The 17,816-nt window shown below is 33.3% G+C and overlaps 1 protein-coding gene across 1 annotated transcript; it reads left to right on the top strand.

The window, feature by feature from the left end:
- The first annotated feature begins 495 nt into the window (after nucleotides 1-495).
- Nucleotides 496-17,576, top strand: LOC122107916 (probable ATP-dependent DNA helicase HFM1). The gene is made up of 11 exons (XM_042679788.1): nucleotides 496-583; nucleotides 5,248-5,295; nucleotides 8,601-8,681; nucleotides 8,892-8,983; nucleotides 10,849-10,955; nucleotides 11,044-11,091; nucleotides 13,245-13,342; nucleotides 13,423-13,554; nucleotides 16,650-16,735; nucleotides 17,357-17,440; nucleotides 17,568-17,576. Exons 3-11 carry the CDS (start codon nucleotides 8,651-8,653, stop codon nucleotides 17,574-17,576), a joined length of 687 nt encoding a protein of 228 aa, XP_042535722.1. The 5' UTR covers nucleotides 496-583; nucleotides 5,248-5,295; nucleotides 8,601-8,650.
- The last annotated feature ends 240 nt before the right edge of the window (nucleotides 17,577-17,816 follow it).

Raw genomic sequence — 17,816 nt, 5'->3', positions numbered from 1 at the left:
CCAGACCCAGAGTTCAGGCCCCACGACCGGACCCCCCAAAAAAAGAAAAATTATATTAACTTGAAACAAAAATAGTATTTGCAATTATATTCTTGGAAGGTTTTTTTTTTTTTTTTTTTTTTTTTTTTAAATTTTATTTTATTTTATTTGAGAACATACTGTACAGAGGGGTTACAATTACATGGGCAGGATAATGCATACATTTCTTACCAAGCATTGCATCCTCCTCCTTTGTTTACCCTTCACCTCCCTTCCCAGCCTCCCCCCTCCCTCCCACCCAATCATACCCCCCCTCCCCCCCCCCCCACCTTTAAACTACATTCTTAGTTAACATTCAAATTCAGAAGCAGTATTTAAGTCTTTTCAGGCCTGTTATTTTAAGGCACGGGGACTGTTTAGTATAAAAAGAAGCTCTTGAGTTATTGAACTGGTGTCAGTGATACACTCTAATCCTTACTGAATTTCTCTGTATGATTTTTTGTTTTCAGTTTGACACTACAGCTACTGCAGTTATTATGACTCGGTTAAGTACCAGAGACAAGTACATTCAAATGTTAGCTTGTAGTGACACTATAGAAAGCAGGTAATACAGAAAAATTCTAAAAAGATAATAATGCTAATACAACTTGTCTTTTTTCTTTTAAATATTACAAAAAAACTTAGCTTGGTGGTTTTCTAAGGTGATTTTCTTCAAAATTTCCAACAGTTGAACTAAAGTCATTTTAAGATACTAAACAATTCTTTTTTAAAAATAGCAATAAAATAATTTTATTCAAGGGTGCTTTTTGTCCTTTGCTTAAAAGGCCTAAATTGTAATAAGATCTTACCAGCTATTATTACATTAAATTTTATAAATATGAAAATTTATAATTACTAATTTATAGTAAATGATTATAATCTTTAAATTTGTTTTATAATACGAAAGACAATTTGAGAGAAAGGCATTCAGTATTTAGTAGGAAAATAGGATATAATTCAACTCTTCACACATACCCTTTCAGTTTATTTTATTATTAAGTATTTGTACAAAGAGGTTACGGTTCCATAAGTCAGGTTATGAATACAATGCATCTTGATCATTGTCACCCCTTTCAGCATTCTCTCCCATTTTCCCCCTTCCCATTCCTACCCTCAATTTACATAGTTCAGTTTTTACATAACATACATTGAAAATAGTGACTGCATTTGCTCACTCTTCCTCCTACCCTTTTTTAAAGTGTCAGTGTATCTTCTAGAGGCATAACAAGTAGAAGTTGAAGTTTGTAGTTGAATTGACTTTTTCAGATTTTCTCTTACACTTTTAGAAATTGTTTTCTTTCATGAATTGTTAAATAAGCAGTGAGCATATTGAACATAATTAAAGTTAAAAGTAAGGTGATGTTTTCAGATTCATATTAATAATGCCGAGTTTTTTTCCCTAGTTTGCACAGACATCTTATTGAACATTTAAACGCAGAGATAGTATTACATACTATCACCGATGTGAATATTGCGTTGGAATGGATACGATCAACCTTGCTTTATATCAGAGCCTTGAAAAACCCATCTCATTATGGTTTGTTACATTGTCCTGGAAAAGTAATAATTTTTTCAAGTCACTGAGCCTCTGTTTATACTAAGAGTTCACAAAATAGATTACAGAAACTAATAGATAACAGAAACAAAAAAGTAATAACAGTCACAAATACTTTTAGAGGCAAGAGTAGGCGAAAGAGGAAACTTTATGTGTTCTATTATAATCTTTTTAATGAGCTTTACAACTCACACCATTAAAGATAGTACCAGAGAGAAAGCTTCAACTAGTAAAAATAAGAAAAATGCCTAATATTTAAAATAGTTAATTTTTAAGTCTTCAATCTTTTCCATACTAAATGGTCAACTGCCTCTTATTCTGAATTTGTGTCTGTTCATTATTTTGTAAGAAATTAAATTCACTTATATTATTTCTGTGGCCTTTCATTCTAGCTCTCAAGCTAAGACACATCTAGTTCTCCTACATTGTTTCCTATAGAACAAGTTAAAAGCTTAAAATAATTAGGATTGCTGAATACCAGAACCTGACTCATTGCAATACCATTCTAATGCAACACAGGTTCAAAACTTTCAGATTTCCAAGGATAATATAAGCCTTTTTACAAAAGAATCTCAGCCAGGGTGTGGTAGCAGTCATCAGTAACTCCATCACTTGGAAAGTAGAGGCTGAAGGATCTCAGTTTGAAGGCTGGCTTGAACTAGCACCTGTTTCAACTAAAAAGAAAATACCTCCATGAATAACTGTGTTATTTAACAATCTGTATTTCTACTTAGAGAGTATTTTTGCTTAGTTCAAAAGTCAGTATCAGAATATAAATATTATTATTTTTATTTACTTTTTTGTCAGTCATGGGGCTTGAACTCTGGGTCTGGGCACTGTCCCTCAGCTCTTCAGCTCAAGGCCAGAGCTCTATAACTTGAGCCACAGTGCCACTTCCAGTTTTCTGGTGGTTTTTTGTTTGTTTTTTGGGTCCGGTCATGGGGCCTGAACTCTGGGCCTGGGCGCTGTCAGCTCTTCAGCTCAAGGCTAGCGCTCTACCACTTGAGCCACAGTGCCACTTCCAGCTTTTTTCTTTTTGCTTATGTGGTGCTGAGGAATCGAACCCAGGGCCTCAGGCATGCAAGGCAAGCACTCTACCACTGAGCCACCTTCCCAGTCCCTTCCGGTGGTTTTTTGGAGATAAGAGTCTCATGGACTTTCCTGCCCAGGCTGACTTTGAGCCGTGATCCTCAGATCTCAGCCTCCTGAGTAGCTAGGATTACAGGTGTGAGCCACCAGCACCAGGCTAAGGTCTTTATTTTTAATCACCACTGTTTACTGTTTTGTACCTTTTTCCTTTTTAAATTGTTTGCTATTGTGAACAAAGTGGAAAAGTAACTGTTTGCTATTGTGAACAAAGTGAAAAATAACCTTGTATTTTTCAAAGTGTAAATGCATTTGTATATAAATATCTAGAATTACTGGGTAAATTTTTAAAATTTGATACTTGTTGCTACATTGCTACCTTAATGACTTACATAGCAACCAACTTTGTTCGATGGTGCCCTATTGTTTCTGTTTGTTCAGCCTTACCTTCAGGGTATATTTTTATCAGTGTTATGTATAAATAATGTTCTGTTTTAATTTGCATTTCTTCCTTCTCATGCTTGCTAGACAGGTGCTATCCCACTTGATCCACACCTCTATCCCTTTCTGTTTTAGTTCTTTTATGGATAGGATCGATGAAGTTTTACATATGTACACACATACGCATAACCACACCCAGATCAAGATAAGGAATATTTCCCACAGGTTACTTCATGCCAATTTCCTGTCAAATATTAACCACTTCAAAATGAATATTAAGCTCCCATCACAATATATTAGCTGCATTCTTGATACAAATGCAAGCATTTACTTATAATATTTACCCTTTTTCTCTAGTTTTGTTTGCTCAACATAATATTAATGAGAGTATTCCATTATAAGTAGGTGTATTCATAGTAGTTTGTTCTTTGCTATTATTGTGCTGTTCCCAGTATGGATATACAATTTAGTCATCTATTACGATTTTTGAATGTATCTTTTTTTTTTGTAGGTACTAGGGTTTGAACTCGGGGCTTTATACTTGCCAGGCAAGCACTCTACCACTTTAGCAACTACTCTCCTCTTGTATGGATCCCACCCCCCTTTTTGTGTCAGTCATGGAGCTAGAACTCTGGGTCTGAGCGCTTTCCCTCAGCTCTTCAGCTCAAGGCTTGCACTCTACCACTTCAGCCACAGCACCACTTCCAGTTTTCTGGTGGTATATTGGAGATGAGTTTCATGGCTTTGCCTGCCTGGGCTGGCTTTGAACCACAATCCTTAGATCTCAACCTCCTAAGTAGCTAGGATTACAGGCGTGAGCCACCGGCACCCAGCATCCTGTATGTATCTCTTGTTGGTTATGAGCATTCATTTCTTTGGAGTATATCTATGTAAGAGTAGTAAAATAAAGTAGGCCTATAACTTATGTTTAGCTTTAGTAGATAACTCAAACACAGTAATTTTCCTAAAGCAGTTGAACCAACTTACCCTGTCAACAGCTATATAGAAGAATTCTAGTCCTTTACATGATTATCAATAATTGGTTTTATTAGTTTTTAATATCAGTCGTTGCCCTGTGTTGTGTGTGTTTGTGTATAGTATGTATATGAGGAGTAGTTGTAGCATAGTAGTAATAGTAATGGTAGTAGTAGTTGTTGATTTGATTTTGCATTTCCTTGTTGAGTACTTGCACTGGGACCTTTTCGTATTGGTCATTTGAACATCTTGTTTCAGAAGTACCTGTTCAAATCTTTTACCTACTTTTAAATCACATTTTTTGTATTTTTATGGTTAATATATAGAAGTTGTTGAGTAAAAAGCTTGTCAAATGTATATATTCAAATCTTTTCTCCAAGTTTGTTGGTTTTTCACATCCTAAAAGCATCTTTGATTTAAAAAAAAATTCTTAATTTTAAATAATACTGATGTGAACTTATATATATATATATATATATATATATATATATATATCCTTCAGTATGAAAATATTTGTATAATTGTGTTAGTAGCATATGTACTTTTTACAAAATAGCAGTTTTCCAAAATGGTTGTATTACTACTCTTTCATAGAAGCATTCTTTTTGTTTTATTCTGTTTTGGTTTGGTTTTTTGTTTTGTTTTGCTTTTTTGCTGGTTTTGGGGCTTGAACTCAGGGCCTGAGCTCTGTCCTTGAGCTGTTTCATTTGAGCCACAGTTCCATTCCTGGTTTTCTGGTGGATAATTGAAGAGTCTCATGGATTTACCTACCCAGACTGGCTTTGAACCCCAATCCTCAGATCTCAGCTTCCTGAGTAGCTAGGATTATAGATGTGATCCACCAGTGCTCATTTTAGAATGAAAATCCATTAGAAAATAGTCACTTGGCAGATGATTGTGTGTAAAACCTAAGCGATTTGTTTCACATAGTTCTTATTTCACATAGTTCTGTTCACTGCTAATACAAAAAAGAGGCAAAAGATAGCCAATTGGTATTGAAAGGATTGTAAAACAAATAATTTATAGAGAGTTCATCGCATCAATTCATTAAGCTATTTTTCCTATATGATATTTAGTACTCTTCTCCAAGTGATGGTATAAACTGAACCTATAAAAGATAAGTTAAATCCACTCTATTTTAACTTTTTAATAAATTTTCATGGCTTATACAGGTTTTAAATCTGGATTGAACAAAGAAGGAATTGAAGCAAAATTACAAGGTTAGATGAATTTCCTCCCAGAAATAACATGTTCTAAAATTTTTATGAACGCAAGCATATTCTTTTGTAAACTATTACTAAATAGCAAACTTCTTTTCAGAAAAAAAGTATAAACTAGTTCTTTTCCACACATAAATAAAGCTTAGCATTTAGATTAATATTGTATATAGTATGTTAACTTGGCTTATTTATTTGTACAGTGACCATAGTGTTTGAAAATGCTGCTTAGTAATAAAATTATTTTTATTTTGTAGCCTAGTTTTAATTGAAAATAAGCTTACATTGATGATGAATTTCTTATCCCTATTTTGCCAGTGATATTTTCTTGTCATATCCCAGCTTTCTTATTCAATTAATCACTTAGTGTTTTACTGCTTGTGTCTTAAAAATATAAAAATATTAGGCACTTATTAGAATTAGATATTCTAGCTCTTCATTGTGTTGAGACTGTCTTTCAGTGAAAGAAAAATAATGAATTCATTAAAAATATTTTGTGAACTTTAGTTTTTTTGTCTACTTTGATAATCACATGTGGTCAATATAGCTTCAAAGATATGGATAAAGTCATAAGCTATCTTCTTTAAAGAGTAAATTTGTTGTTGAAACAATGATAACTATATATTCGTAATGTGCTGTTGAAAAATACTTGTAAATTATCCACAACTGACTAATTTTCTAATTTTTTTTAAACTGAAGTATATTTTAATAATAATGATTAAACACATAAACAAAATCAGATAATTCAAGGGATATTTAACTATATAACTTTAATATTTTATCTTTTGTTAAGTTGGGAGAATTATTGTTCATGCTTGCCTTATTTTCATAGATAAGTTTTGCTTATAAAGAACATTATATAACTGAAAAGAATTGGTAATGTAAAGAAGAAAACAATTAGTATCTTTTCCTTACTCACTGCAATGTTCATGGCTGATATACGTATAAGAGAAGATAGATGGATAGGAGAAAAGCATAATATATTTATTTAATCAAAATTTTACATGCCATTGGAACCTTCCAAAATGGAGATCCAGAGATCCAAAGAATTTTTTCTGAAAAGAACTTTACTATTTAATGTGTGATTTTATTCTTAAGTATGATGAGAGGTAGACAGTTGTGTAGAATTATGACTGCCAAAATGAGTATCACCAATTGGTAATAAACTGAAACTTAGAAAGGCCAGTTTGTTAGATTTTTCTTGGCCTATTTGTGTATCATTCCTTCCTCTTGGATGTATGGTAGGAACTCTTTAGATTAAGTGTCTACAAACTTAGGAAGGTCAGAATATTACTGTGCTTCAAACAGAAAGGCAGACAGATTATAGTAATCTATGATTCTGAAGCCTTTGTATCTCCGTTGTTTTAGAGTACTTTGGGGTAGTATTTTATGAAGTCTGCCTTAAATCTCTCAGGAAAGGACCTTAGCATAATGTGTGCTGCATTCTAAACTTGATTATGTCTTCTTGCTCAATGTCCTGCAGTAACTCCACCTCACTCTTAGAATAAAATGCAAATTCTCACCAGAGCCCACAGAATCCTACTAGATTCATCCCTGCCTGTTTTTCTCACTTTAGCTTTCCCCCTTGTTCATTCTTCTGTCTCTATATTGGCTTTTGTTTTTTTAATTAAACCTAGTTGTTCTTACTCAGGTCTTTTACACAGTCTGTTTCTTGTTCTTGAAACACTTCTCAAGTATTTCACATGGCCTATATCTTTATTTCATTCAAGCCTCTTTAAAAATCAGCTACTCAGCGTAGTCTTTCTATGTATCAGCTTATTTAAATCTACTTTTACTGAGAGAAAGATAGATTTTTGTGATGTCATTTTTGTTGCTCTCCTTGTTCTTGGAGAAGATAATGTCTTTATTTTGAAAATCAGGGTGACTATATACTTCCTTTATATTAGAAATTATGTAGCAATATATTAGAAATACAAGATTTAAAAGTTTAAAAAAACCTTACATTCTCTTTAGCCTTTCTCAGCTTTACTTTTCATGATAGTAGCTTTCAATACCAAAACTTTTATTTGTGTAGATTGCTTTTTTAAACCACAATTTGCTGATTAAGTAAAATATAAGGAAAATACACTGCTGTGAACCTAGTAGATAAACCTTTAGAATAGTGCATAAAGTATAGTAAGCATTCTTCCTTGATTGGTTGACTGATTAATGGGTAATGAGCTGCCTTATTATGTCTAAGCTGGGAGCCTATGGCTCATGCCTATAATCCCAGTTCCTTAAAACACTGAGACCTCAGGATTACAATCCAAAGCCATCCTGGGAAGGAAGTTGGTAAGACTCCATTTAACCACCAGAAAAGCCAAATAGGACTGTGGCACACAAGTGGTAGAGTGCTAGCCTTAAACACAGAAGCTCAGTGACTCCCAGGCCCTGATTTCAAACCTCAGGACCAGCACATACCCACAAATGTCTAAGAAAATTAGAAAAGACTTCAAGAGCTTTAATTAGCAAACACATTAAACTATCCAACTGCCAAAACAATGTTGCTTAAAGTATTTCCTAAGCAAACACTTCTAATGACTCTGTGTGTGTGTGTGTGTGTGTGTGTGTGTGTGTGTGTGAGAGAGAGAGAGAGAGAGAGAGAGAGAGAGAGAAAGACAGACAGAGAGACAGAGACAGAGAGAGGAGGGGAAGAGGATTGAATAGGTTTTACTACTTACTCTGCTCTGAACTATCTTAGTTTTTCTGGGTTCTACTATGGGGTAGATTAAAAATTGTAATTAGCAGAATACACTTATTAGTGATCTACTAATCCATGTCAATTGTAGTAATAGGGCTTCCTATTCCAGGTAGAAATGGTGATTGTGCTCAGTTAGATGGAAGTAAATACTGAAATCATCAACTAAAACAGGTTTACGTGGTTGTCCAATGAAGTACAAACAGGAAGGAGGGGAAAGACTGGGGGTTTGTAACAAATTTTGTAGGATTATTTGACTATATACTTTGAGCATAAGTCTTTTTGATAAAAATTTAAAACAAAGAAAAATAAAGTTGTTTCATATTGGAAAACAAATAGCACAACAATTCCTTCAACCTAGAGCAAATTACTTAGCCTCTACTCTTCAGTTTCCCAACCTGTGTATGGAAATAATAATATTATTTTGAGAATTAACTAGGTAATACATATATATTGTTTCAAGTGCTCTATGTGCTAAATCTCCTTTTATTATTAAATGTTTTTATTTATACTATTGTTACTATTAGAAACATTTCTATAGCATATTTAATAATAATTCTATTTTGCCTTATTTCCCTGTTTCACTGAAATGATTTTTATTATTGAACAGAATTATGTTTGAAAAATCTTAATGACTTGTCATCCCTGGACTTGATAAAGATGGATGGTGATGTTAATTTCAAACCAACAGGTAATGTTTCTTATGATTGTTGGTAAATTTAATTATTGTTGCCCTAACAAAAATTTAATTTTTTTCTCCTCAAATTTAGATCATAGTAAAACTAAATTGTAATCTCCATTATCAACCAAGAGTAGAGGTTAAGGAAATGTTGTTAAAATGATTTTTAATCATTTAAAGCTAATATAGAGAATGTTTATTTTTTGTATTTTTTTCTTACAGAGTCAGGAAGATTGATGGCTTGGTATTATATTACATTTGAGACAGTGAAGAAATTTTGTACAATCAGTGGAAAAGAAACTTTATCAGATCTGGTAAGTTAACTTTCATGAGAACAATAAATAGGTAATGATATAGTACAAAAACTATTGGAGAAGAAACTATTATATATGCTTCATATAATTTATTATTGAACAAGTCAAAAGGAAAGCTTTTTCTTATTGTTGTTGTTGGTCATGGGGCCTGAACTCTGGGCCTGGGCACTGTCCCTCAGCTCTTCAGCTCAAGGCTAGTGCTCTACCACTTGAACCACAGCACCACTTCCTGTTTTTCTGCTAATGTGGTGCTGAGGAATTGAACCCAGGGCCTTATGCATTCAAGGCAAGCACTCTACCACTGAGCCACCTTCCCAGCCCCAAAAGGAAAGCATTTGTAATTACATCTCCCTTCAGTGTATCTCTGTCATAAGACATAAAATATGTCTTAGAATATATTTGGTCTTCAGTTGCATTTTTATCAGAGCTGAGAAAGTTTATATACATACTCAAAATAGGTGTAATAACTATTTACAACTTAACTGATAATGCTAATTAATTTGGTAGTGACAAATATGTGAGAGAGATTTCAGGACAATGTAGCATGATATATTAAGAAAGTCTGGTATGAGTAAAGGACAGTGAGTTGGAATCTAGGGTTGTGGCAACCTTTCCCTAAATCTTTTGCACCAGCATAGCAGTAACAGTTGAAATAAAATAGTATCAATTATAGTCCAGAAAAAAGAAATGATTATGAAGATGAGAATATTAAGTTAAAATGTCACAGTGGGGACAATTTTGCACCTGTAGCAGCCACATCACAGGCATATTCTTTCTTCCTTCCTTGTGTGTGTGTGTGTGTGTGTGTGTGTGTGTGTGTGTGTGAGTGAGTGTGTATGTATATGTATGTATGTGTCATAGGACTTGAACTCAGGGCCTGGGTGCTGTCCTTGAGCTTTCGTGCTCAAGCTAGTACTCTTAACACTTTGAGCCACAGTGCCATTTCTGGTTATCCAATGGTTAACTGGAAATAATAGTCTCACAGACTTTCTTCCCCTGGGCTGGCTTTGAACTGTGATCCTTAGATCTCAGCCTCCTAAGTAGCTAGGATTATAGAGCACCTGGCAACAGGCATATTTATAGTGCCTGTTGTCTACATTGATTCTTCCTCTCTTTGCTGGAAACATGAATGTGAAACAAGATACTTGTAAAATAAAATTTTTAATCTCAAATTGAAATGATTGTATTTAATTTTAAATACCTGTGTTGATTAGCATAATAAGATTAGTATACTAAGGATTATATAAGATAATGTTAGTTGTTATAAAGAAATCACCTGAACAAAATTTTATGAAAGGTAAAAGGTTTATATTTTCATGTAAATATTCTTCATTAAGAAGAAAATAAAAGTATAAAATATCCAATACTAACAATGACTGATCTGATCTTTAGTTTAACAAGAAAATTAGAACAAGTGTTAGTTCCATTTATAGATAAGGGAAACAAAGCACAGAGTGTGCTTACTAGTCATCTGACAAAGCTAGTCTATAAAATGCAAATTTTTTATTACCTGAAGCATTATTTTCTATTAAATATTTGGAATTATGACTGATAAGATATAGAAGGCTATAAAGGAAGACGAAAAAGAACAGTGTTTATTGAGTGCTTTTTACTATGCATTAGGCACTGGGTTGTATATTGTAAATTTTGTCTTTCTGATCTTTCTAATCTAATTGGTATAGTTCTAATGTCTAATTACATCACTTATTAAGTATAATATATAAAGCACGCTCTGAATTATTAATTGGTAAAACCATGGTGTCCCCAGGCAGCATGAAAAATAAGTAAATGTAGAGAAATAAGATGTGATAAAAGAAGTTGAAAATGAACTTAATATTAAGTGGACAAATTCCTAAATTCTGTAGGTCTCAATGATCGCCAGCTGTAATGAATTTCTAGATGTACAGTTAAGGATAAATGAAAAGAAAACACTGAATACTTTGAACAAAAGTCCAAATCGGATAACTATCAGGTACAGAAATTACATATATTTAAAATAACTTTATGAAGTTTTACTTAAAGTAGGTCATAAAAGTTTTTCCATATGTTTTTATTTATAGATTTCCAATGGACGGAAGAATTAAAACAACAGAAATGAAAGTAAATTGGTAATAATAATTTTTAATATTTTATTGTTTTGCCTACTGGTCCCTAGTTCATAGTAATGAAGGTTTACATCTACTTATTCTTTTTTTTTTTTGATATGGGGTGTCATGTAGACAAGGCTGGCAATCGTTCTACTTCTGCTCCCAAATTACTAGGATTACAGGTGTGCACCACCACTTTTGGTTTCTTTTTTAGCTTTAAAGCATATTTTAAATTTATTTTACATAATACAAAAAATAGAATATTCCCATTAAAATTAGGGGGCAGATTATAGATGTGAAATTAATTTTCAGGGATTTTCAGACTGGGGCTAGGAGAGCTGAAGAAGAACGATGGAAGGTGTGACATCAATCAAGATGGGGCATTGTACTCAAATTGTTATATTGAGTTGAAAGCTCTTTATCCAACTACTTTAATAACTAAAAAATTTAAAAACAACTTTCAGACTAATTAAAATGAATTTACTGGTTGGGAGTATAGCTCAATGGCAGAACACTTTCCTAACATGTGCAAGACCTTGGATTCAATCACCAGCACCATACCAAAAAAAGTGAATATTTTTAAAAATGAATATCGTTAAGAATGTGTTCTGTTGAGGTGAAAAGTAAACAATAGAAAAAATGTTCTGTTTATATTTATCATCAGGAGCTTTCAGGCTGGCTTGAATGATAACCATGCATAAAAATAATATCCACCATTAAAACAAATGTAATACGTGTATTTAAATGATAGTGACAGTCTAGACAAGACAAATAAGCCAACACATGAATTGAGGGAAGCATACATTATAGTGGATTACTATTCTGCTAATAGTGGGGAATGTATATATAAGTAGTAATTGGAACACTAAAGTTTACACTTGTCTACACAGTTTGAAATCACAAAGGCAGTAGTATGATTTTCTTCTATTCAAAGTACATTTCTAAGTATTTATGTTTTCTAAATATTTAGTACTAATGTTTCTAAGTATTTAGTACTAAGTATTAGTACTGAGGTCATTTTAAAGTACATTAAGCTCATTTTTAATGTAGCTTAATGAAATCAACTAGCCAATTAATTTTCTTCCTTAGCTAGAGATTATTATTTCTTTGGGTTATTTCCTGACATCTCATTGAATCTTATCTTCTAATATGCCTATGAAACAGTCTTCTAAATATATGTATGCAATTCATCATGCAGGTCTATATCTTGAACATAGACGCTAATATTTTATGTCTTAGCTGTATTTCTCTGGTAATTAACATGTCCTTAGAAATCACAGAGAACTAAGAGACTATGTAGTCCAAACTTGTCATTTTCAAATGAATCAGTAATATTTGGGTATGTTATGACTTGCCAAGTATGATGCTACATTAAGGACTAAGTTAGAACTAGAATCTGGGTGGCTTGATTCACTTAGTTGTTGTTTTGTTTTGTTTTTTTAAGTATACTCTGTTTTAGTTTGTTTGTTTATTTTTGCCAGTCCTGGAGCTTAAACTCAGGATGTGGGCACTGTTCCTGAGCTTCTTTTGCTCAAAGCTAGCACTCTACCACTTGAGCCACAGCACCATTTCTGGCTTTTTCTGTTTATGTGGTACTGAGGCACATGAACTCAAGGCATCGTGCATGTTAGGCAAGCGCTCTACCACTAAGCCACATTCCCAGGTCCCCTTTAAATATACTCTGTTACACTAGTTACTGAATCAAATCAAGGTATTTCCCTATAAACATTTTGTTTGAAATTTTAATGATTTCCTATACTCTGCCTAAAATTGGATTCTACACTCTTTTGATTAGGGCTGTCAGATTTAAAAATTGATGAGTTATAATTGGTTTTATGCATACCATAATTTAAATTATTACTATAATCTCCCACCTTTGTGCATCTTATTTGAGAATTGCCAAGAAAAGAGTATGCATCAATGTGGAGTTGTCATTTCTTATTGCAGAATTTACATGTGGTCTAACTTTTCACATGTATGCATTCCTGTTTTGCTAAATTTCAGATCTGTTCTTCTTTAAGTAGACATCAAAAGAGAGAGAGAAAGACTGAACTTTTGGAGGTTGGGAAAAGGAATTCAGAGATAATACAAACCAAGACAGAAACAATTTTTCAATCAATAATGTTGAATACTGTAACTTTTCAAAGGAAACAATGAAATTTCTTTTTCCACAGTCTTATCCAGGCCCAGCTAGGATGCATTCCTATACAAGATTTTGCTTTGACACAAGATACCTCGAAGATTTTCAGAAATGGTTCACGAATTGCAAGATGTATGTTTCAGGAGAGTGGATTTTCAGTGTTTTCTCAGTAAACTAGCACACCAAGTTTAACATTGGAAACTTTTTTTCAGGGCTGTCAGATTTTGTAGCTGCTCAAGAAAAGAAGTTTGCTGTGCTATTGAACACTCTGATTTTAGCTAAATGTTTTAGGTGTAAACTTTGGGAGAACTCTCTGTATGTATCCAAACAACTGGAAAAAATTGGTAAGTACTGAATACAGCAAGCAATTTGTTATTATCTGCAATTTATTTTACTTTTACTGTTGACAGTCATTCTATGATGAATATATAACTGTAAAAAAATGTGTTTTATGGTCCAAAATAAAGTACTTTATTTTGAAAGTCTAATTTTTATTTGCTCTTGCTTAAATGATTACATTTAAAATCAACTAAATAGTTCATGAGAAATGTCATCTGCTACTTTTTTTAATGCTTTTTTCTCATACTGATAGTGAGCTTTTGTTCCAATTATTAATTAAGTCTCTTCTCTGACTCATATTTTGCTTTGTTTTCAGTGACAAAATACAAAACTAGGAATCCTGGCCATTTTAAATTATTTACAGAAAATTATGTTATTTATGTATATTTTAACTTTTTCCATTTTCAATAATAGATTTTTATTACCAGTCTGTTGAAAAAAGATTAAAGGTGTCATTTATAAAAAACTGGAATTAGGCTCAAGGATTCTGGAATTATCCAGTTTTTACCTTTGACTTTCTGACCCTACTCCTTAAATGGCTACAATTGTAAAAGGAAGGCTCAGCTTCTACTTAAGTTGTGAGAAATGCCATATTCATTTTACAAAGACAAGTGTGTTCTAAACTGGCAAGGATTTTATTCAACATTTGGAAAATAGAACCTTAGAGAGCAATTTGAAATTAGGTGAAATAATTATTAGTGTTATTATTCTTGAAAAAGCCAGTCTTTCAAGGATATTAAGTGTGGATACCTGTTGCATTCTGTCCTCTCCAGATTGTCAAATACTAACTTGCCTATCACACAAACTCAGTACAGCTGAACAGAAAAAAAGCAAATATTCCTCAGAAAAATATTGATAGGAAACATGTAAATCTAAACCAAATGTAAATCTAAGTGCTTATGGAACATGATAAAGAGAAACTAATACTAATTGATTTTAACAGTAAATATAAACTTTCAAAAGCTAGAAGTTGGAGCTGGGAAGTTGGCTCAGTGGTAGAGTGCTTGCCTCATATGAATGAGGCCTGGTTTTGATTCCTTTGTACCACATAAGCAGAAAAAGCTGAAAGTGGCACTGTGGCTCAAGTGGTAGAGTGCTAGCCTTGAGCTGACGAGCTGAGGGACAGTGCCCAGGCCCAGAGTTCAGGCTCCACGATCAACAACAACAACAACAAGAAAGCTAAAAGTCAGGAAAAGTCTTGAGGAAAATGGAAATGAACATTAAGGTATATTCATTTGAACCCTGGAACATTAAAAAGTATTCATTAGAATACTGGAAGCTTTTGTCTTAAGAATGGGTAAGATAGCCAGGAATTGGTAACTCATGCTTATAATCCTAGAAAGTCAGAAGGCTGAGACTGAGGATTGGTTTTTGAAGTCATCCTGGGCAGAAAAGTCTATGAGACTCCATCTCCAATTAACCAGCACAAACTGGGCTGGAAGTAGTGCTCAAGTGATGAGAGCATCAGCTTTGAGCAAACAAGCTGAGTAAAAATACCAAGCCCTGAGATCAAGTCCCAGTACTGGATAAGTAAATAAATAAATGTCAGAGAAATTCCCAAGAACAGTTTAAAAAATAGTGGTGTTACTTTTATCAGTATTATATGTGCTTTATACAGAGATAATTAAAGTATCATTTCTTAAAATACCATTTTTTCACCAAAATGCTGGAAGTGCAGCTGTGGCTCAAGTTGGGAGAGCATCAGCCTTTCAGCAAAATATGGTAAGGGAGAGCTCCCAGTCCCCGAATTCAAGCCCTAGGACCACCACAAAATAAAACAAAACAAAACAAAAAATCCTGTTTAGTGACTGGTAAAATTTACTCATGCAGGCATATCAATTTAAAATTACAGTGCCCGAAAGCATAAGGAAATAACAAAGGTACAAAGGAAAAATCAACTATATTTAAGGAAGAAAAGCAAAGCCAGTGTGAGCAGAGAGTATTCAGTAAGAAGAGAGTAGTGAGCAATTAAATGGGAGGGCTAGCTGTAGGGAATTCAGCCACAGTAAAATATATATGTGTGTATGTGTGTGTATATACATATATATATATATATGTGTGTGTGTATGTATGAAATGTCATTTTAATGCAATGGAAAAAGATTGGAAGTTTTAGGCAGCAAAGAAAAATTATCTGGCTTAGGTACAGACACAGAACTATATATAATACACACACACACACTCACACTTATTTTTTTTGCCAGTCCTGGGGCTTGAACTCAGGTTCTGGACACTGTCCTTGAGCTTACTTTTGCTCAAGGCTAGCACTCTACCTCTTGAGCCACAGCGCCACTTCCAGCTTTTTCTCTTTATGTGGTACTGAGGAATCAAACATGGGGTTTTACACATGGTAGGCAAGTACTCTACCATTAAGCCACATTCCCAGCCCAGAACTATATTTTTAAGACAGAGACACTCAGAGTCCTAACTCTGAAGTCATATGCCTATCCTTAAATCATGTTGCTTTTCTATCATACAGAGTTTATTTGCTAGAGTTTGCTGTATGGAAATTAACAATAAAGAGTTAAGAATACTAGAAGTTGTGTTTTAAAAATGACTAAGAGAAATTCATAAGACTAGGAGATAAGATAAAACTAAGGGTTGAATCATAATGTAGATCATGGCAGGAATGCTTGGGGAAGAGATCACAGTCACACAGGTAACAAGAAAAGGACTAGAAGAGTTTCCCATTCTCTTGGAAGCTTACTCTTACCAACTCCAACCCATCCCACCATACCTTTTAGTAAATTAGAACTCAGAAGTCTTGGTTACTTTCCATTATGCTTACTTTGTAAAGTTCTACCACCTCAACACCCATACCGGGGACCAAGCTTCTAGTATCTAGATCTTTGGATAACACTCAAACAATATGCTAACTATAACAGTTGTAAATTTTGCTGAATATTTTTAAAGCTTTTCTTTTATTCATTTTTGTAGTGCTGGGGACTGACTGAACCCAGGTCGCATATAAGGTAGCAAGCACTCTTATTATTGAGACATATTCCTCAGTCCCCAAAATATTTTTATTAATGTAGTTGTATTTGAGTATAAGTTTCATTTAAAGTGGATTATTTAAAAATTGTTCCATTAATTTTTTACAGGTATTACATTGTCAAATGCCATGGTAAATGCAGGTTTGACTTCCTTTAAAAAAATTGAATCAACAGATGCAAGAGAACTTGAGCTGGTAATTAGTATTCACTTATTCCTAATGTTATCAAAGCCCAATTTAAATTCTAAAACCCAACTTTTATCACCTTATTTATAGAAAATTATTTCCTATAGTCATAAATATTTTGTCATAAATATATTTCTATAGTCATAAATATAGACATAAGGATTTAGAGTAATTATTACATAATATGTAATAATTATTAAAACTATTGATTCTAGAACTGGAGATGTGTCTCAGATGGTAGAGTGCCTATGTAGCAACTGGGAAGTCATGAGTTCAAATCCTAGTACCACCAAAACAAATGAACAAACAAAACCTTATTGATTAAAAATATATTTTGTTGAGCTGGGTGCTAGGTCTAATCCTAGCTACTCAGGAGACTTTGATCAAGGATCTTTCAAAGCCAGCATGGGCAGGAAAGTGTATGAGACTCTTACTTACCTTTAATTAACACAGAAAATCAGAAGTGGAGCTGTAGCTCACAGTGGTAGAATGTTAGCCTTGAGCAAAAGAGCTCAAGAATATTGCCCAGGCCATGAGTTCAAGTCCCATGACTGACAGAAAAAAAAATTTCTATTGAAAGAGTTGCAAGCATGTAATGAGAAAATAATGATTAATTTATTTCCATTTCAGATTTTAAGTAGACACCCTCCTTTTGGAACTCAAATAAAAGAAGCTGTGATGTATCTTCCAAAGTATGAACTTGAAGTAGAACAGGTAAATATTTTTTGTTTCTTAAATATTTGGATTATTTCTTAAGAGTAAAGCTACTATAACTGGTATGAATAGTAAGGTTGTTTTTTAAAACACTTTTATATGCCTATCCTTTTTTGAAGATTGCAAGATACAGTAATACCATGGTGGAAATATTAGTGACACTTACGTTAAGAAACTTTGAACAACTACAAACTAAACGAACAGCACCAGATTCTCACTATACCACCTTAATCATAGGTGATTCAGACAATCAGGTTGTTTTTAAACACAAAATTATGTAAGTAATTAAGATCATGTGTTATATATATTCATATAGAGTTAACATTAACTATAAATCATGTTAATATATAGTAGGTATATATTCCAGATAGGCTTT

Source organism: Dipodomys spectabilis, unplaced genomic scaffold, assembly GCF_019054845.1.
Source record: "Dipodomys spectabilis isolate Male_0828 unplaced genomic scaffold, ASM1905484v1 ptg000054l, whole genome shotgun sequence".
NCBI lineage: Eukaryota > Metazoa > Chordata > Mammalia > Rodentia > Heteromyidae > Dipodomys > Dipodomys spectabilis.
Note: the sequence above shows the minus strand (reverse complement) of the source record. Positions and strands in the feature narration are given on the sequence as shown.

Coding starts and splice junctions, on each gene's coding strand:
- LOC122107916 (XM_042679788.1), top strand. CDS start 8,651: ATGGATGGTGATGTTAATTTCAAACCAACAG. Junction 8,984..10,848: donor AAGAAACTTTATCAGATCTG/GTAAGTTAACTT, acceptor TAAATTCTGTAG/GTCTCAATGATCGCCAGCTG. Junction 16,736..17,356: donor ATGCAAGAGAACTTGAGCTG/GTAATTAGTATT, acceptor TTTCCATTTCAG/ATTTTAAGTAGACACCCTCC.